General features: G+C 47.5%; 1 protein-coding gene across 2 annotated transcripts in view; it reads left to right on the top strand.

Annotated features, from left to right (window-relative positions):
• Positions 1-17332, top strand: part of LOC123750139 (alpha-2-macroglobulin-like) — a 434012-nt gene that overhangs the window by 87169 nt on the left and 329511 nt on the right. For both annotated transcript variants that reach the window (XM_069326235.1, XM_069326236.1), the window contains exon 5: positions 15102-15259. In XM_069326235.1, the coding sequence (XP_069182336.1) occupies positions 15102-15259 (158 nt within the window). The remainder of the gene's footprint in view (positions 1-15101; positions 15260-17332) is intronic.

The following is a 17332-nucleotide window of genomic DNA, read 5'->3' as shown; positions in this document are numbered from 1 at the left end:
GTTGGCTTTGGTAAAAGTTTTGGAGTCCCTTGGTTTAGAAATAAAAGTAAGAATACGGGTAGAGGGAGTAGAAAGAAGGAAGTAAAGAGAGAGCAACTCGAACCTGTGTTACAATGGTGCACAGCGGTGGTTTCAACAATTTTGTTTGAAATTGTTGAAAGGCTCACGCGTCTAGCCGTTCGAACACGTGCGCGGATGCTAAGGAGACAGCCGCGGGCCCGGATTAGCAGTGCGCCCCACAAGTGCGTTTGAGTGGGGATTGGCGAATCTTGGGTCATGCGGGCTGATATGATTAAGGTTTAGTTAGTAAGATTAGGTTGTTAAAATTAGATTTATTGAAAAGGAGACCGCTCCGAGTTGATTGGACTGGGTACCATACTCGACCCATTGCAATTAATTCAGAGGTGTTGGGAGCCACCATACTCTCAACAGCAGTTCCTTGAGGGCTGTCGGGGGCGGATATATCTGAGGGACGCCAATAGATAGTCCGAGGGCGTTATTAGACGACCCAAAACGCTAGGAAAAACGTAATCCGTGAAGGGCGTTGCGGCCTCCGAGGGACGGACTAGTAACCTACCTAGCAGCGATTCAACAACTAAGTGATCGCACACTTAGTGGAGGTTGAGTCGTCCCTAGTCATAATTGTTGCTGAAAGCTGCGTGTCGCTCTGTTGGAACCTAGATGGTGTGGCCTCTAGGCTAGGTGTGGTACGGCGAGCCGGTAGGAACAATTATAAGATTAAGTCGAGTGCATTTTTTAATTAAGTATACTTAAATTTATAAAGTAATTTCCGTTTATTTTCGTTGTTCTAGATTAATTTTTTCCCCTAAATTCAATCCCCGGTTAAAATTTTTCCCAAGTGTTTAGCGTTTTCTTGCATATTAGACTAAGTGCGTACGTTAAGTTTTGTTATTCCCTGTTCTATTAGTCTAAGTCAGAGGCGTTGTTAATCCTCTGGACTTAGGGCTATGTGTCGGTCACGATAGATAAGTGAAGGAGTTTAAGGGATAATAAGTTGCGTGTAAATGTTATTTGTCCGTGGAATATTTCTAAGTATTTTGGGATAAGTTTTCGGCTAAGTCGATGTCGGAAAGTCGTTAACTGTAATTAATTTGTATTCGTGGGTCACGTGTATGATCTGGGCGTCATTAGGATTCCCCAGTCGATGCGCGTGATATTTTCTAGTTGTTACCAGTAAGACGGTAGAATTGTGTTTTAGACTTAGAACTCTGTTTTCAGTAGAAACGTAGGTGGAAAATTTTCTAAATCCAGCTTGGGCTAGAATCTGACTTTTTGGCGAAAATTCGAATTTTCATGTTTTGTGTATATTCTGGGGTCAGTATTACTCTCTAGTGCGCGCAAGGGACGTAATTCTGTCCGTAAGCATTAAACAGTGATAATTACATTTTTGCCGAATTTAAGTATTTTTTCGAGAAAATCGTGTCGTAATTTTGTCAGAGTCCATTTGAGGTGAAAATCTCGGATTTTGACGAAAAATCGAATTAGTGAGTGTTGAAACCGCCCGAAGTGTCAGTATTGTTCTGTATACAACGTCAGTAGTAAATAATAACGTATTTATATCTGGAAACGAGAAACCCAAATTTTTGTGAATTAAAGGAGTTTTGTGATATTTGGGGTGATAGAAATTTTTTTTTCCCTCGGAGTCAGAAAAATTGGCAGAGTCCAGCAATTGAGTAAAAACGTAGTTTTTTGATAAAAATTCAATTTTTAGTAAGCATTTATAGGTCCTGGGTGTCTATATTAATCGCTAGAGCGGTTTATTAACGTAAAACTAGTTATTTTCCTTCAGAACAACAATTTTGATTTTTCAGCGTTTAAGCGAAAAAGCGCGGGACTTAGTTTTTCAGCGCAGCTGGTCCCGCTCCATCAGTCATCAGTGGCCACGCTGCTCACTTCAAGCGCGTTTAGTATTCAAGTACAGTAAATATTCTTTATTAATCCATCACGAGTGCTGTGCATTAGTTGCGTTATCATTTAAATTGTTTTATATAAATTAGATTCTTTAATTTTTTTTAACGTAAAGGACTTAGGTTTCAGCAATAGAACTGCGGGATATTTCACGGTCAGACACGAGTGCGGGGCAGACACTCATTGGATTCACTTCAGCGATTCTCTCGATAAATCGTTGTATTTCCTATTTTGGGAATTTAGTAGTTTTCTCTTAGAATAAGAGTTGTGATTTTTTTTATTTGTGTAAGATCACGGTTGTAGTGAGTCCGGGTCGAGGGTGTACTAAAGGGTAGTTTAGAAGAGACGTGGCACACCAGGAATCACAGAAAATGTTTAACCCTGATAATGACCAGTCAGTAGGGACCAGTGGGAATGGGAGTGTAGAGGATAGAACCTCTTCCGACACCACTGGGGATCGCTCAGGTAGCGATACTATTATTGACATGAGTGGGGAGTCTTGCGAGGAGTCGTCCCATGAGTGGGGAGAGCCGTCTTGGGTTCCCCCACAAAGAACATCGACGCCATGCCAGCAGGGCAGACAGGGGGCCTCAGTTAGTATGGCAGGACGTCCCACTTCGCTCGGTAGAGAACAGCAACCCGTTCAACGGGAACATGAACAACCACACCAACAGCGGGAACTACCCAACATAACACCAATACCACAGCACCCACAACACCTAGGTACACCTCATCCGTCACTACAACAACCCCAACCCCACCTCCCATACCTACCCCATCCTCAATTCCCATACCAACCCCATCCTCAGTTCCCATACCAACCCTTCCCCCAACCCCAGGCCACTCCATACCCATTCCAACCCCAGGCCACCCCATACCCATTCCAACCCCAGGCCACCCCATACCCATACCCATACCCATTCCAACCCCAGGCCACCCCATACCCATTCCAACCCCAGGCCACCCCATACCCACCCCAACCTCAATCCACACCCCAACCCGAGGCCACCCACACCATACCTCAGCCTCAACCCCAACCTCAATCCACACCCCAACCCGAGGCCACCCACACCATACCTCAGCCTCAACCCCAACCTCAATCCACACCCCAACCCGAGGCCACCCACACCATACACCAGCCTCAACCCCAACCTCAATCCACACCCCAACCCGAGGCCACCCACACCATACCTCAGCCCAAACCCCAACCTCAACCCAGTTCCCAACCCCAGGACCCACCCACTGCCAGTAGCTCCGCGTCACATACAGAGGGACTTGTGAGTCTGATTCCCAAGTTGACTCTGCCGACACTCAGAGGTAGGGAGTTGTCGCTTATTAAGGTGGAACGCAACCGCCAGGTGGAAGACTGGCTTTGTGAAATTGGTTCGATGCTGGAAGCTGTCCCGGGGGATAGATCGAAAATTGCTCTCGCTATGGGGGCTTGCGTGCACGTAGCCGGTCCACTGGCGGGATTTACAGAGTTTCAGCACCTGACATCTTGGCCTCAGTTTGTCCAAGCGATTAGGGACAGATTCAAAGACAGGGTTTCGGAGGATGAGGCTTACTTTTATCTCGAGTCACTTAAGAGGGATGACCGAAGCACTGTCAAGGATTTCGGGTCAATATTAAAGAGAAGGGTTGACGACCTCACTAAGGAACTGGGGTTCGATTCGAGTCAGGCAGAGCAATTCGCTAAAGAGTTGTTCTGCAAAACGTTACCTTCCGATATGGGGCCATTGTTCCTTGCGGGGAGAGCGGGTGTGAGTTATGAAGACCTAGTCCAACAGGCCGCCACAGCCCTAGACAGGCAGACGCGCGCAGGGACATCGGGCACTCAGTTGTCGCCATACGTAGAGGCGGTAAGTAAAGGCGAGGGAGCCAAGCCGAGTCACTGTGGCGCGGGTTCATCAAGCAGGAGGCAGCCCTCAGCGGCAAGTTCGAGCCACCCTGCGCGGGGTAACAACAGGGATCCGCGTAGGTGTTACTCCTGCGGGATGCGTGGTCACATACAGAGGGACTGTAAAGTCACTATTACGAGAGCATGAAAGCAGTCTCCTAGTGATGGTAGGCCTACTTTTGAGGTGAAAGTGGAAGGTGTGAGATTGACAGCTTTTGTTGATACAGGAAGCCAGGCAACGGTAATTAAAAAGTCAGCCTTCAGCAATTTTAAGTATACACGTCTTCAACGTTGCGCAAAGACATTAACAGCAGTCAATGGGGAAAAGATTGAGATCGTAGGTCAAGGTACAGTTAATTTTGAGATTGATGGGGAATTGCAGCCTCACACATGTACGATCGTAGAGAACCTTGATTTTCCTGGTCACATCTTAATGGGAACTGATTTTCTGTCGCGATTTGATTATTCCTTGTCTGCTCAAAAAGGGGCTAGGAACTGCAGGTTGCAGTTGGGACAGACTTCCTACCCAGTGGAGATGATCGACCATCCCCCAGTTGTAGCTTCAATTAAGAGGAAGCTGAAATATAATGCGCACTATCCAAAATTGATTTTTAAGTCTCTTCCAGACACAGTTAAGAGGTCATGCGCCTTGCATGCATTGACCAAACAGAGTTGCCCACCACATTCTGTTAAATTTATTAAAGTAGCCGTGGGACGTCACATACAACCAGGTACCACCCTTCAGGTGGCTGGGAGATGTGATAGTTTATTAATTCCTCATCACTTAGTTGTAGTGCTCGATAAAGGTGCACTCATTCCAGTTGTCAATCTTTCACATAAGACTTTTCGCTTCAGGGCAGGTGATAGGGTATCTCAGGGAACCATGGTGGAGGACACAGAAATCTTTCACCATGAGTCAGCTGAGACGCCAGCCGTCACTGCACAATGTAGTGCACTGAATATGTTGAAAACTAAAACACCATCCAAAGTACAATACGAGACGAGAAATGTTGCACAGAATGTTGAGGAAGTGGAAAAATTAATTTCAGCACTTGATTTGCAACATGTTGCACAGGCAGATAGGAAGGCACTGAGAGGAGTTTTACGAAAATTCCCGAAATTGTTTGCGACAGAGGATGACCAGATTGGTCTCCTTGACAAGATCGAGCACACCATTCCAACTGGTGACCATTTGCCTGTGTACACAAGACAGTGGAGGTTGCCAGAACAGGCAAAGAACATTATCAGGGAGGAGTGCCAGAAAATGTTGAGACAGGGCGTGATAGAGCCTAGTACGTCACCGTGGCTCTCTCCTGTAGTGCTAGTTCGGAAACCGGACGGTAGTTATCGTTTCTGTGTTGACTACCGGAAGGTGAACGAATTAACTAAGGGTGATGTGTATCCGTTGCCCCGAATACAGGAGATAATAGATCAATTTGGTGCTGCTAAGTATTTCTCAACTCTTGACGCAAAATCGGCGTATTGGGCGATTCCGGTGGCAGAACAAGATAGGGAAAAAACAGCATTCTCGGATGGTAGGCACACTTATCAATTCCGTAGGATGCCGTTTGGTTTGAAGACAGCGCCTTCGTCGTTTCAGAGGGCCATCAACTTTATCCTTAGTCCGGTACTGGGTAGGCATTCTTTAGCGTACCTGGATGATGTTGTGATATATTCCAGGACGTTTGAGGAACACCTGCAGGACTTGACTGAGACTTTGAAGTTGTTAGATCAGGCAGGTTTCAGGCTGAATGTTCAGAAGTGCACCCTGGCGGCTCAGAAATTCAAATTTCTGGGGTTCCAGGTGTGCCCAGACGGTATCCGACCTGACCCAGATTCTTGCCGCGCCATTGCTGACATGCCTACTCCAAGGACAGCAAAGGACGTGCGTAGGTTTTTGGGGGCGGCCGGATATTTTCGTCGTCATATTGAAGGTTTCGCTGGCATTTCAGCACCCCTGACTGGTCTGACAAAGAAAAATGCGAAGTTTGTGTGGAAATCAGAACATGACGAGGCCTATCGCAAACTGAAAGACCAACTAATCACGACACCGGTATTGGCTATTCCTGATTTTGAGAAAGAGTGGGAAGTGCACACTGACGCCAGCGGTATAGCTATTGGCGGGTGCTTAATTCAGCGAGACGCAGATAATTTACCCCATCCAGTAGCCTATTTCAGTAGGAAGGTCAAAGGACCTGAAGTTCGTTATTCAGCTACGGATCGGGAGGCACTGGCAGTAGTAGAATCAGTTAGGTATTTCGAGCCTTACCTATTTCAGCGGCATTTTGTAATCTACACAGACCATCGAGCGTTAACACACATATTTAAAAAGCGAACAAAATGCCCACGAATGTCACGCTGGTCTCACGAACTTTCGGCCCACTCATTCCAGATCTTGTACAAGCCTGGTCCAGCACATGTTGTGCCAGATACGCTAAGTAGAAATATAGCGGCAATGCAGATTAATGAAAACATTGAAACCATTCCATCAGATAAAATGAGAGAATACCAGATGAGCGAGCCTAGATGGAAAGAAATTATTGAGTATTTAGAGGGAGGAAAATACCCGAAAAAGAAAAAGAACTTACCTATACATGATTTTGAGATGAAACAGGGCGTCCTGTATTATGTTAATAGCCAGAATGATAGGGCAGTATTTCAGCTAGTTATTCCGGACGCGTTGCGGTCATCAGCGTTAAAGCTTGCGCATGCTTCAAAAATTGCAGGGCATCCGGGGATCTTTAAAACGCACTTAAAAGCAAAGTCTCTATTTTATTTTCCAGGATTACTTTCTGAGGTAATCAATTTCGTGAAGTCGTGCCCTCGTTGCCAGAGGAGGAAAGGTACCCTTAAGGTACAAGCCCCACTTCAGGAATTCCCTGAAATTCGTGAACCGTTAGATCGTGTGGGGGCCGATCTGATTGATTTACACCACAGTCATTCAGGTAACAGATATGTGTTGGTGCTAGTTGACCATCTGTCTAGATACACTACACTAGTTGCATTACCTCAGAAGGATTCTCGTACGGTTGCAGATGCGTTCTTGCGTAGGTTCGTTACTGTATTCGGACCTCCTAAAGTTTTAGTCTCTGACCGGGGTCAAGAATTCAATGGGAATATATTTAGAGAAGTTTGTAAGATTTTAGAGACAACTTCGGCTTTTACAACGGCCTACCACCCACAAGCAAACGGAATGACGGAACGGACTAATCGTTCAGTCAAGGATATGCTTGCAATCCTTGCTGAACATGATGCAAACACCTGGGATGAACACCTACCCTATGTTCAGTTCGCCTTGAATACTGCCATCCACCAATCAATTAACACCCAACCACTTCATTTGTTTACTGGTAATTCATGCAATTTCCCCTCAGGTCTGCTTAACAGACATAATGTTGCATACGGGGAGGACTATCCTTCAGAGGTCCTTGGTAAAATGAGAAATGCATGGAATATTGCAGCTGAAGCGTCCAAGAAGGCACGGACTCGGTATGCTCATTTTTATGACAAGAAAGTGCGCCCTCTTGAGTTGAAGGAAGGAAGCCTCGTATTGAGAGTGAATGAGGCTGCGCCCGCCAATCAGAGCAGGAAACTAGCTCCGAAGTGGCGAGGACCCTATAGAGTAATTAAAAGGGCGGGGCCGGTTAATCTTGTTATAAAAGGAGTGTTCGAGGACCAGGTGGAAAGGACAATTCACGTGAATAAATTGAAACATTATCATGCTAGAGAGGAATTAGAACTGCCTTCAGCGGGTCTAGTTCCTGACTCAGCAGTGCTGACTCATGGCTTCACCGACGAGTCAGAAGATGAGGATGACCCTCTGTCATCGCTCATCAGTAGTCAGGTGCAGTCTCGCCACCCTATGGTGACGAGATCTCGCGCTGTACAGTAAAGTAACTTCCCTAGTTAGTATAATTTAGTATTCATTAGATTTTCCTGTAAAGGCAATGAGATGTACTATGTCTATACTTGACTCAGGTAGCAACTTTTACCGTGCTCTGGGGTTCCACCTCCACCAAACCCAGAGTATATCTATGCTTCCGCTGTGTTGTGTCTGTCTGTTCCCAGGTCTGATTGGTACACCGACCCAGTTGTTCCAGCCACACGTGAACCCTTGTCTGTAAAGACCGAGGGGGGAGGCACGTTACACAAAGCCCTCCCCCCACTAGACCCAGTAACCCATACATCAGTTACTTTGGGGATGAGTGACTGTCCAAGAGTCACCCGGCCGACGCCTCACGTCACTAACGAGGTTGTCAGGGCCAGCGAGCTGTCCACATTATAGCAGTCACCGGAGGTGCCATACAACGCCGGGGTAGCTGTCTCGAGATCACCACTACCCACCTGCTGCGTCATCAAGACTGCAGCCATTCCAGCAGTGTTGGAGGAGAGGTCAAGAAATGGAAAGCACGTAGCAGTACTCAAGAATTTCGCCGGAAGATTAATGATTACGTCATCTGAAGTAACAAGAAAGCAGAAGTAAGGCGGTCACAGGTGGAAGGCACGGTTTCCCTACAGAGTACCGGGACTCGCCAATAGAAGGTCGCAAAATTGTCTCCTTTGGCCTAAAGTCGGCGGTACGAGGGTATACACAGTTGGTGTTTACGGCCTAGTAACCTGGTGACATCAAGAAACGCCTGAGATGACGTGAGCAATGATGGAAGACGAGATTCACCTGTTCTGCAAACAAGCAACCCGCCTCTACGACCTTCTGACACCACTCCTGCTAAGAGACACCGTTGGTACATCCAGTCCTGCTCTGCTGTGGTCATCTGCGACAAGTTTAACATCAAGACTACCGTGTGAACTGTGATTGATATGAAGGCGTGTGGACTGTCGAGAGCAAGATTAATGGCCGAAGTAACAGTATTCTACAGCTGTCACTTGGCACTCCGCTCTACTACACTCTGTCGTCATTCAGGAGTACCGGATGGGAGTACAAGAGGACCAGGTATTGATGTCTACACACGGGGAGAAGCAAGATCGACACCGTCATCGTCAGCGACTACATTCAGCATCCAGCAGCATCGATTTTTTTTTTTCGATTACTCAATATGAACAATTGATACAAACAACAAAGTGGCTCTGAACATCTGTGTAAAGAACATCTGGACACTTTTGTTTAAATGTTGAAAAACAGAGTTAGAATCAATTCTTTATAAATGTTGAAAAACAGATGTAAAATAATTCTAGTATAATATATGAATTTTACTCTATAAATTGGTCAGTAATCAAAATCGAAGCCCCTGTGTAATTGTCTCAGCCCAGAACAAACGGTTATGGAAAATTATGTTGTGCTATTTTTTTTCAGAATGTTTGAACACAGGAGAGGCGGACCAATATAAACATTGACACTTCTAGTGAGTGAGAACACTTGGCTGTACAGTCAGCTGAAACCTGTGATATAGTATAGGAATTTTTTTTATATTTTTAGATACATGTAATAAACGTTAGGTGTGTTCCTTGATGGGGAGTGGTTAGTACACGGATGTGTACCTGATAGTTCCGTAGTACGCTCCCGGATGACTGAAAGTTCAGTCTGATGATATAACTTTAATGTTTGTTTGAGCACGGTGTGGCCGGCTCTAGAGGACACATGGACTTGGCTGGTGAAGAGCCAAGAGAGTTTAATAGCTAGTTTTTGATGGTAGAGTAGGGACATGTTATTTAGCTATGTCAGTAAGGGTAGGATGTATGTTTCCTGATATTGGAGGATTGCTGTCAGTTGACAGCTGAGAAATTTATGAAATATGGACATGTTTATTATGATGGACTATTATTTGTCAAATTTTATTAGTTAGGTTAGCTTTTGTTTGTGGCATGAGTTGAATTGTGGGTTTGGATACTAAACCTCGTGAATTTTAGCAAATTAACAAGGTTTACTAAGTGCTTGTGCGGGGGGGTTGTAACAAACTAGGCTGTTGTAAGAATTATCCAGAGTGGTTTATCGACAAAAGAGAATGGGAAGCTGAGCCGCATGGTGACCTGACCCCCAGGGGAATTCGCGGTGGAAATAACCAACGCTTTGTTCATAGCTGCGTAAAAGGAATCATCCTATAGTATTCAGTAATTTAGAGAAAATTAGCCTTTATACATTTTGCATTAAAATTGTATTGTATAATAGTACTGGATACAATATCAAGAGTATTCTAATTATTGAGTTTAAGTCACCATCAGTGACGTCACGAATCAGATCTAACTTTTAAAGCGGAGTGACCGGCGGTCATAGGTCATCAGGGGTTGACAGGTCTAATATTTCTCAAAGTTTTTAATAACCATTTTTGTGATCGGGAACAGCTTTGCCGTTAGATGTTTGTGTAATCTAATTCAGTAAAATAATTCAACCAGTCTGGATCAATTAAGTACAACAGAGTTTAATTGTTATAACTTAACCTTGCTAAAGTAACTGGGTAAGCGATGCGGAAGGATACAATACTCTGTCTGGGGTAGTCCAGACAAGAGAGAGAGCAGTGTGGTCACGGAAGCAGCTGGGATAAGAGGTCAAACATCTTACCTCTCCCCACGACCAGCCAAAACATCTAGCTGGTCGCCCAAGGTATAGTTGCTATTGTTAATTATAGAAATAGTCTTCTCATTTGCCACTCAGGTCAAGTAGGGAGTGTTAAAGTGATAGGGAGTGAACACATTTAGATTTTGTTTTAGTTTTCTTTTAATAAATTAAATTTGTTATTAATTTGCATTTTATTGTTTCCATGTGTTTTATGTGTATACTTGTCCTGGTCACGTGGTCCACACGAGGCAGAGTTGCATTGGGCGCCGATTCTAACATCGAATCGGAATTATCATTACCGTGTAATTTATTCCACACTCAAGGTCATCGTTTATAGTGGGGATCAAGCCCCTAGGTTGATTAATTAGCGTGATCGATCCAGACCTCGATCATTGCTCTTGTATTACTGGTCTGGTGGTGGCAGCAGAGGTGACTCTAGGGTTTTGTTCAGAGCTTAGGTCACGTCATACTGGGTGTAGAATCCTAAGTCGGTCAATCGTCTTAGGACCACGTGGCGTGGAGTTGGCTTTGGTAAAAGTTTTGGAGTCCCTTGGTTTAGAAATAAAAGTAAGAATACGGGTAGAGGGAGTAGAAAGAAGGAAGTAAAGAGAGAGCAACTCGAACCTGTGTTACACTGATACACCGTCCTGGGGGCTCTGGTTAGGGGCTCTGGTACACCGTCCTGGGGGCTCTGGTGCACCGTCCTGGGGGCTCTGGTGCACCGTCTTGTGGGCTCTGGTGCACCGTCCTGGGGGCTCTGGTGCACCGTCCTGGGGGCTCTGGTGCACTGTCCTGGGGACTCTGGTGCACCGTCCTGGGGACTCTGGTACACCGTCCTGGGGGCTCTGGTGCACCGTCTTGTGGGCTCTGGTGCACCGTCCTGGGGGCTCTGGTGCACCGTCCTGGGGGCTCTGGTGCACTGTCCTGGGGACTCTGGTGCACCGTCCTGGGGACTCTGGTGCACCGTCCTGGCGGCTTAGGTGCATGGTCCTTGGGGCTCTGGTACACCGTCTTGGGGGCTCTGGTACACCGTCCTGGGGGCTCTGGTACACGGTCCTGGGGGCTCTGGTGCACCGTCCTGGCGGCTTAGGTGCACCGTCCTGGGGGCTCTGGTACACCGTCCTGGGGGCTCTGGTACACCGTCCTGGGGGCTTAGGTGCAACGTCTTGGGGGCTCTGGTGCACCGTCTTGGGGGTTCTGGTACACCGTTCTGGGGGCTCTGGTACACCGTCCTGGGGGCTCTGGTACACCGTCCTGGGGGCTCTGGTACACCGTCCTGGGGGCTCTGGTGCACCGTTCTGGGGGCTCTGGTACACCGTCATGGGGGCTCTGGTACACCGTCCTGGGGGCTCTGGTACACCGTCCTGGGGGCTTAGGTGCAACGTCCTGGGGGCTCTGGTGCACCGTCTTGGGGGTTCTGGTACACCGTTCTGGGGGCTCTGGTGCACCGTCCTGGGGGCTCTGGTGCACTGTCCTGGGGACTCTGGTGCACCGTCCTGGGGGCTCTGATACACCGTCCTGGGGGCTCTGGTGAGGGGCTCTGGTACACCGTCCTGGGGGCTCTGGTGCACCGTCCTGGGGGCTCTGGTGCACCGTCTTGTGGGCTCTGGTGCACCGTCCTGGGGGCTCTGGTGCACCGTCCTGGGGGCTCTGGTGCACCGTCCTGGGGGCTCTGGTGCACTGTCCTGGGGACTCTGGTGCACCGTCCTGGGGACTCTGGTGCACCGTCCTGGCGGCTTAGGTGCATGGTCCTTGGGGCTCTGGTACACCGTCTTGGGGGCTCTGGTACACCGTCCTGGGGGCTCTGGTACACGGTCCTGGGGGCTCTGGTGCACCGTCCTGGCGGCTTAGGTGCACCGTCCTGGGGGCTCTGGTACACCGTCCTGGGGGCTCTGGTACACCGTCCTGGGGGCTTAGGTGCAACGTCTTGGGGGCTCTGGTGCACCGTCTTGGGGGTTCTGGTACACCGTTCTGGGGGCTCTGGTACACCGTCCTGGGGGCTCTGGTACACCGTCCTGGGGGCTCTGGTACACCGTCCTGGGGGCTCTGGTGCACCGTTCTGGGGGCTCTGGTACACCGTCCTGGGGGCTCTGGTACACCGTCCTGGGGGCTCTGGTACACCGTCCTGGGGGCTCTGGTGCACCGTTCTGGGGGCTCTGGTACACCGTTTTGGGGGCTCTGGTGCACCGTCCTGGGGGCTCTGGTACACCGTCCTGGGGGCTCTGGTACACCGTCCTTGGGGCTCTGGTACACCGTCCTGTGGGCTCTGGTACACCGTTTTGGGGGCTCTGGTGCACCGTCCTAGCTGGGGGCTCTGGTACACCGTCCTGGGGGCTCTGGTACACCGTCCTTGGGGCTCTGGTACACCGTCCTGGGGGCTCTGGTACACCGTCCTGGGGGCTCTGGTACACCGTCCTGGGGGCTCTGGTGCACCGTTCTGGGGGCTCTGGTACACCGTCCTGGGGGCTCTGGTACACCGTCCTGGGGGCTCTGGTACACCGTCCTGGGGGCTCTGGTGCACCGTTCTGGGGGCTCTGGTGCACCGTTCTGGGGGCTCTGGTACACCGTTTTGGGGGCTCTGGTGCACCGTCCTGGGGGCTCTGGTACACCGTCCTGGGGGCTCTGGTACACCGTCCTTGGGGCTCTGGTACACCGTCCTGTGGGCTCTGGTACACCGTTTTGGGGGCTCTGGTGCACCGTCCTGGGGGCTCTGGTACACCGTCCTGGGGGCTCTGGTACACCGTCCTTGGGGCTCTGGTACACCGTCCTTGGGGCTCTGGTACACCGTCCTGGGGGCTCTGGTACACCGTCCTGGGGGCTCTGGTACACCGTCCTGGGGGCTCTGGTCTATCGTCCTGGGGGCTCTGGTTCACCGTCCTGGGGGCTCTGGTGAGGGGCTCTGGTGCACCGTCCTGGGGGCTCTGGTACACCGTCCTGGGGGCTCTGGTGCACCGTCCTGGGGGCTCTGGTTCACCGTCCTGGGGGCTCTGGTACACCGTCCTGGGGGCTCTGGTGCACCGTTCTGGGGGCTCTGGTACACCGTTTTGGGGGCTCTGGTGCACCGTCCTGGGGGCTCTGGTACACCGTCCTGGGGGCTCTGGTACACCGTCCTGGGGGCTCTGGTACACCGTCCTGGGGGCTCTGGTACACCGTCCTGGGGGCTCTGGTACACCGCCCTGGGGGCTCTGGTACACCGTCCTGGGGGCTCTGGTATACCGTCCTGGAGGCTCTGGTACACCGTCCTGGGGGTTCTGGTACACCGCCCTAGGGGCTCTGGTACACCGTCCTGGGGGCTCTGGTCTATCGTCCTGGGGGCTCTGGTGCACCGTCCTGGGGGCTCTGGTACACCGCCCTGGGGGCTCTGGTACACCGTCCTGGGGCGGGAGAGGGTTTCCCTGTGCTGCTGGCTGAACAACCTGTGGTTGTGGTGACTGTGTTGACCCTGGACAGAGACCTGCAGGAATAATATTGTCATCCACACTTCTGGGGACATAAACATACCATTCACTTGGAGGATGAACCAAGTAACTGCGGCTCTTGAAGGGTAACTTGCGTCTTTCCTGAAGGAACACGAGTACACTAACATGTTAGCTATGACCCAAGTGCAGAACCGCAGATATAGTGTACGTGGACTTCTCTAAAGCTATAGATAATGGACCACATGAAAGACTCTCTCCACGTAGGATAAATGGTAAAACATTTGATTGATTAAAAAAAATATAGAACAAGGAAGGCAAGAGGTTGTCTCAGGTGGATATAAATATAGTTTAGAATGCCAAGTGTAGCACCGCAAGGTTCCATCAAGGGACCAACTCTTCATGTAATATATAACACGATATAGAAGAGAACATTAGAAACCAAATAATCAAATTTACTGATGACATTAGAATCTATGATAAAGTGGGAAGCAAAAAAAGGTTAATTTCTTGCAAGGCGATTTAATATTACAAATCCAAAACGGTGCTTGCAGAGCATATCAATATACACTATAACTACCATATCAACAAGACGAACATGGTGGAGATTGATGAAGAGAAGCACCTAGGCCTTATGATCCACCAGTCACTGACAGTTGCTCAACAAGTAGAGGCCGCTGCGGTAAAAATGTCAACAAGACCTTGTGAATAGTCAAACGAAACGTTAATTTGAAGGACAAGAAAGTGGTTGTTCAACTGAACAAGTCGTTCCAGGAACGGTTGAGAGCCAGAGCAGGACTAACAACACTACACACCGGACATGACAGGGCGGATCTCAGTGGAACTTTTAGAATACTAAACAATTTGTTGTATAATAATCCAGACCACATTATTAAAATGTGTAATATAACTCACAAAGTGCATCATCATGAGACCTAACAGTGTTTTCTGGAGGACACAAAACAAGAGATGATTTTCACCTTAGATAATAAGTCCTTGATATCACCTACTTGTCGAAGCAGTAGATACAGAGACATTAATTCAGTTGAAAAGAATCATAGGAATAATTCAGGGACCTTTGACAAGCCGCCTACTTCGTGGCCCCATCAAGACCACTAGAGACTTTGGACCTCGGGTACATTAAGCACCAACTTATCGTGGTTTAGAGTTATTATGTCACATTTTGGTCACTAACAAACAACAAAAATATCTTGCTGTTGACTGATGATACTTAATAACTTGCTCCTCATCACTAGGAATTATTTATAACTGATTCTTGAATAATGATGAAAAAATATGTTTAATGTGTCAAAATATTTGATGTAGCTAATCCGACCATTTTTGTCAGGGATTGTACACGCTGTTCGTGAAGACGCCCCGGGGCCAACAGCAGAGTGTGACCTTCAAGGTGGAGGAGTTCGTGCTGCCTCGCTACGAGGTGGTGCTCAAGCCTCCCGCCTACATCCTGGGCACTGACGAAGCCTTCACCTTCACCGTGTGCGCCAAGTGAGCCCCCCCCCCCCCCCGCCACCCAACACCACCCACCCTCTACTCTCACACTTGATAAACAACTCCATATAGTTTAGGTTACATTTTGGGATCAAAGGTTTCCGAAAGTAGTCAATGTTATCTGAAGGTTAATGTGAAGAGTTTGAGAGCCCAGTAGTTGTGTAACTGCTAGAACATTAACGTAATTCACTGAACACTGAACTGTTTAAGTAAAACCACAAAAATGTTATTAAAGTGAGGCACGTATTTCCTGACTATTTTATATTGTGCTAATCATTACAACATTCATATGAGAGCGGCAGGTAACTCGCCTCACATGTGAGTTATTCTCCAGAAGTTTGTAGCTCATTCCTCATCTCTTCCTCATCCCCACTTAATTATCTCCCCTTCCTCATCTCTTCCTTCACACGTCTCCTCTTCCTCATCTCTTCCTTCACACGTCTCCTCCTTCCTCATCTCCTTTTGATCATCTCTTCTTCCTCATCCCCTCTTCCTTATCTCCTCTTCCTCATCTCCCCTTCCTTCACACACGCATTACTCAAATTCGGCTTTAAAATCTTCTAAATTGATTGTATATAATAACTTATAAATGTCTAGGGTCAAGGAGGTATAGGGCTCTACCTACTGTAGGGTCACTGAAGTACTGGGCTCTACCTACTCTAGGGTCAAGGAGGTACAGGGTTCTACCTACTCTAGGGTCAAGGAGGTACAGGGTTCTACCTACTCTAGGGTCACTGAAGTACTGGGCTCTACCTACTCTAGGGTCAAGGAGGTACAGGGTTCTACCTACTCTAGGGTCACTGAAGTACTGGGCTCTACCTACTCTAGGGTCAAGGAGGTATAGGGCTCTTCCTACTCTAGGGTCACTGAAGTACTGGGCTCTACCTACTCTAGGGTCAAGGAGGTACAGGGTTCTACCTACTCTAGGGTCACTGAAGTACTGGGCTCTACCTACTCTAGGGTCAAGGAGGTATAGGGCTCTTCCTACTTTAGGGTCAGGGGGGTATTGGGCTCTTCCTAATCTAGGGTCACGTGGGTATAGGGCTCTTCCTACTCTAACGCCCTGGGGGTAGAGCACATCACCGACTGCAGAGTATCTATTGCAGGGTATATATTGCAGGGTATATATTGTAGGGTATATATTGCAGGGTATATATTGCAGGGGTATATATTGTAGGGTATATATTGATGGGTATATATTGCAGGGTATATATTATAGGGTATATATTGATGGGTATATATTGCAGGGTATATATTAAAGCAGTATATATTGCAGGGTATATATTAAAGCAGTATATATTGCAGGGTATATATTAAAGCAGTATATATTGCAAGGTATATATTGCAGGATATATATTGTAGGGTATATATTGCAGGGGTATATATTGCAGGGTATATATTGCAGGGTATATATTGTAGGGTATATATTGATGGGTATATATTGCAGGGTATATATTAAAGCAGTATATATTGCAGGGTATATATTAAAGCAGTATATATTGCAGGGTATATATTAAAGCAGTATATATTGCAAGGTATATATTAAAGCAGTATATATTGCAGGGTATATATTGCAGGATATATATTGTAGGGTATATATTGCAGGGGTATATATTGCAGGGTATATATTGCAGGGTATATATTGAAGGGTATATATTGCAGGGTACATATTGAAGGGTATATACTGCAGGGTATATATTGCAGGGAATATATTGCAGGGTATATATTGCATGGGTATATATTGCAGGGTATATATTGCAAGGTATATATTGCTTGGGTATATATTGCAGGGTATATGTTACAGGGTATATATTGCAGGGGTATATATTGCAGGGTATATATTGCAGGGTATATATATATTGCAGGGTATATATATTGCAGGGTATATATATTGCAGGGTATATATATTGCTGGGTATATATATTGCAGGGTATATATTGAAGGGTATATATTGCAGGGGTATATATTACAGAGTATATATTGAAGGGTATATATTGTAGAGTATATATTGCAGGGTATATATATATATATATATATATATATATATATATATATATATATATATATATA

This window comes from Procambarus clarkii, chromosome 18 (assembly GCF_040958095.1).
Source record: "Procambarus clarkii isolate CNS0578487 chromosome 18, FALCON_Pclarkii_2.0, whole genome shotgun sequence".
Classification (NCBI taxonomy): domain Eukaryota; kingdom Metazoa; phylum Arthropoda; class Malacostraca; order Decapoda; family Cambaridae; genus Procambarus; species Procambarus clarkii.
This window is presented reverse-complemented; position numbering and strand designations above follow the sequence as displayed.